Source organism: Psammomys obesus, unplaced genomic scaffold, assembly GCF_907164565.1.
Source record: "Psammomys obesus unplaced genomic scaffold, mPsaObe1.curated_primary_1811, whole genome shotgun sequence".
In the NCBI taxonomy this organism is placed as follows: Eukaryota; Metazoa; Chordata; class Mammalia; order Rodentia; family Muridae; genus Psammomys; species Psammomys obesus.
In genome coordinates, this window is record NW_026596079.1 from 4,015,629 (window position 1) to 4,019,204 (window position 3,576).

Genomic DNA, 3,576 nt, shown 5'->3' on the forward strand with positions numbered 1-3,576 from the left:
GTGTGTGTGTGTGTGTGTGTGTGTGTGTGTGTGTGTGTGTGTGTGTAGGGGGGTTGTCCTGTGGCCTCTGCTGCTGCACTCCCAAGTGCTTACTGCCCTCTCCCCTTCTGGTCCCCACTTCTCCGCTTAGAAGGCTAATTTGCCTCCACTGGCCGAATTCGTTTCTCCTCTCCCGCTGCGGGTCCCTCAAACTCTCCACTTTTGCCAAGGCTTTGTGCGCACTTAGGCGAGCAGTGCAAGAGCTAGAAGGAACCCAAGCCATCCCCAGCCCAAACCCTCTAGCCGCTGGGCCCCCCCATCCCCTCACTCTGGGGGCACCCAGTTCTAACCCTTTCCCTCCCCCTCCGGCCATCCCTCCCTGGGCTCCTTCGCGTGCGCCCTGCGCAGCCCTAGGTCTGCTGCAGGAGCTGCCACCACCTCGCCAGCTGGCTGGGGACCAGGCGGGAGGTGGCGCGACCCAGAGGCTGCAGGAGGTGGGGAGGGAGGGAGGGAGAGAGGGAGAGAAGAGAGGAGGAGAGAGGAGGGAGGGAAGCCGGTCCTCGGAGTAGCCAGCTTCCCCCACCCCTCCGCCCCCGTCCCTCCCGCCGGAGCGGGGCCGTCAAACGCAAACACGCGCGCACGCACACCCGCGAATACATACACTCCGGCTCCCTCCGGCGCGCACGCACTGCGCCTCAGGCAGACCAGAGCGGCGGCTGCCTCTCCCGACTCCTGGACGCCAGAGTCTCAGGATCCTCGGGCAGCTGATGCGCCTCTGCCCGTCCCCATCCCTACCCTTCAGTTCCTCCAGGCCCGCGGGACCTCTCCCGCCGCCGCCGCCGCCTCGCCCGCCGCCCGGGGAGGAGCTGGCTGGCCGGCCGCCGCCGCCGCGCAGTTGCCTCGTCGCCCCCGAGGTAGCTCCGTCGCGGCTCCTGTCCTGCTCTTCGTCCTGTTCCTGAGCTTCGGAGACCGAGCGGAACAAACTTCGCAGAGCGGCTGTCGCGCGGCGGGCACCCCGCGTGCCCCGCGCGCCCAGGTGGGCACGGGGCGTTCGGACCTTGGGGCATCGGGCTTCCTCGTCGGTTGCCCGTGCTAGATAGACTTTCTCCCCTGCTCGCAGGGATTCTAGGGACGCCTTCCCCTTAGGAAACTTTTCTGTTCCCCTAACCCAAGGGGGTGAAGAGAGCTAGAGGGAGAAGTAGGTCCCCGCGGGGCAACCGCCACCCTGGAGGCGATTAGCTGGGCCCCGCTAGCCGGGGAGCGCATCCAGAGGGATGCCGAACCCCTCCCCGGGTCGCCCTCGGTCCTGGATGCCGATCCTGATCCTGCTACGGCCGAGCCCTCGGGCTCGAGGGGCGAGGTGCCGAGGTCCAGGCAGCCCGCGCGGAACGAGCTTGGGCTCTCCATACGCGCGACCCTCCGCAATGGGGCAAACCGCCTAACCCAGGCCTGGCACAGAATGTCCCGGTTCCAGAACCGCTGGCCTCCGCGCCCAAGCAATGCCATAAACATGCCCACCATCTCTCACGTCTCTGTGGTGGTCACCAAGCCCATGGACCCCGCTGAGATCGCTGAATCAGTTGCTCTGGGTGCGCCCATCGCCGCCGAAGAGCCCCCTGTGCCCTCTGTGCCCGCGGAACTCGCCGCGCCCGCGGAACCCGCTGCGCCCGCTGAGCTCGCTGCGCCCGCGGAGCTCGCTGCGCCCGCGGAGCCCGCTGCGCCCGAGGAGCCCGCTGCGCCCGAGGAGCCCGCTGAGCTCGAGGTACCCGCTGCGCCCGCTGCGCCCGCTGAGCCCGCTGAGCCCGTGGAGCCCGCGGAGCCCGCGGAGCCCGCTGCGCCCGCGGAGCCCGCTGAGCCCGCGGAACCAACTGCGCCCGCGGAGCCCGCGGAACCCGCTGCGCCCGAAGAACCCGCTGCGTCCGCGGAACCCGCTGCGCCCGCGGAGTCCGCCGAGCCTGCCGAGCCCGGGGCGTCCGCTGGCCCCGCGGAACCCGCAGAGTCCGGAGAGCCCGCCGAGGCCTCAGGGTCCCAGGGGCCCGCGGCAGCCGGCGATGGCCCTCAGCCCGAAGGTGGTGAAGTTCGCGAGGACCCCGAAGAGGACTCGGAAGATACTTCCACCATCAGCTGCGGCGTCTGCTGTTACCACCGCTTACAACTTCGACTCCAGCGCAGGGGAGGCTTCGTCCGTGCGGCGCTGTTTTGGGATGCGCGCCGTGGTCTGGCTTGGCTCCCCTTCGGCAGCTCCTTCTTCGCGGCCATGAAGCGGCAGAACGTGCGTACCCTGTCCCTGATCGCCTGCACCTTCACCTACCTGCTGGTGGGTGCCGCGGTGTTCGACGCCCTCGAGTCCGACCACGAGATGCGCGAAGAGGAGAAACTTAAGGCCGAAGAAGTCCGCCTCAGAGGCAAGTACAACATCAGCTCCGATGACTACCAGCAGCTGGAGCTGGTCATCCTGCAGTCCGAGCCCCATCGCGCTGGTGTCCAGTGGAAATTCGCCGGGTCCTTCTACTTCGCCATCACCGTCATCACAACCATAGGTAAGGCGGGTGGGGTGGGTGTGCCGCCACCTGGCTCCTGGGAGACACGGGAGGAGTCGGGGGGAGGGGTAGCAGAGGTAGCTCCCACTGAGCGAGGCTGGGTGAGGGCTCCCCACGTTCAAGAGCGCCCCCCCTCACCCATTTCCGCGTCTCACCTCTCTGGGGGATGATCTCACTCCTCCAGGGGACGCTATCTGGTGCCCCACGCTGCTCTGGGCCGGGCTTGTGAACTCCCAGAGACAGTCTCAAGGGTGGAGGCGCCACTTTTGCGAAGAGTGTAGCTCTAAGAATAACCCCCAAGCAGACACCCACCCACCCTAACGCCCATGTGCTGGCTGCGCTTCCATGAGTGGGATCCAAGCTCGTCGGGCTGTGGGAAGGAGTGGCGCCAATCCCTCCTCACCTGGGAACTTGTTGGGAGCCGAGATTTCGGCACCCATTAGTCTTCTTTTGAGTTGTGGAGCGTGTTAGGTCCCGGGGGAAGAGTTTTACCCCTTGTGGTAGGGATGGGGGCGGCAGCAGGTGACCCGCAATGCGGTCCTGGTGGGGTGGCTAGGGCAAGCGCTTGTTTGCTGCCGTGGACTGGGTGTGGACCCAGAGGAATCTGGAGGCGGTTTGAAGGCTGGGGGAGTTTAGCCCCCCTCTGGGGGAAAGAATCCCTCTGATACAAGGTGGGCTTGTGTGTAGATTCCCACCCCACAGGTCACTTGTCCACAGAGCTGTCTCTGGTGGCTCTCTATGGCGGCACCTCCCCTGAGGCTGGGGTTTGGGGGGAACCACCTCTAGATTTTTACACAGAGACCTGTGGAAATGGGGACGCCACACTTCATCCCAGGAGATGTGCTAGATGCCCTTCTGGCAGGGGGCAGAATGGTGTCTCTGGATGGCTGCTTGCCCTGTCGTGGCAGAATACCTTGGGGCATCCCTTTGGACCTGTGAGGGCCAAAATGTTGACTCAAAGATGGCCCCCTTGGCCCCTGTTTCACGTGTCTTCTTCTACTGGACCCCTCCTCTAATTTTTCCATCTTTTTTTTTTTTTTTTTTTTTTTTTTTTTTT

At 65.4% G+C, this 3,576-nt stretch overlaps 1 protein-coding gene across 2 annotated transcripts in view; it reads left to right on the forward strand.

Moving 5' to 3' along the window:
- Positions 1-1,942: 1,942 nt before the first annotated feature.
- The window catches only part of Kcnk9 (potassium two pore domain channel subfamily K member 9), a 34,741-nt gene continuing 33,107 nt past the window's right edge, over positions 1,943-3,576 (forward strand). The window contains exon 1 of one of the 2 annotated variants that reach the window (XM_055626464.1): positions 1,943-2,519. In XM_055626464.1, coding sequence (XP_055482439.1) covers positions 2,237-2,519 — 283 coding nt within the window. In that variant the 5' untranslated portion in view covers positions 1,943-2,236. The remainder of the gene's footprint in view (positions 2,520-3,576) is intronic. The other variant, XM_055626463.1, reaches the window with a different exon arrangement.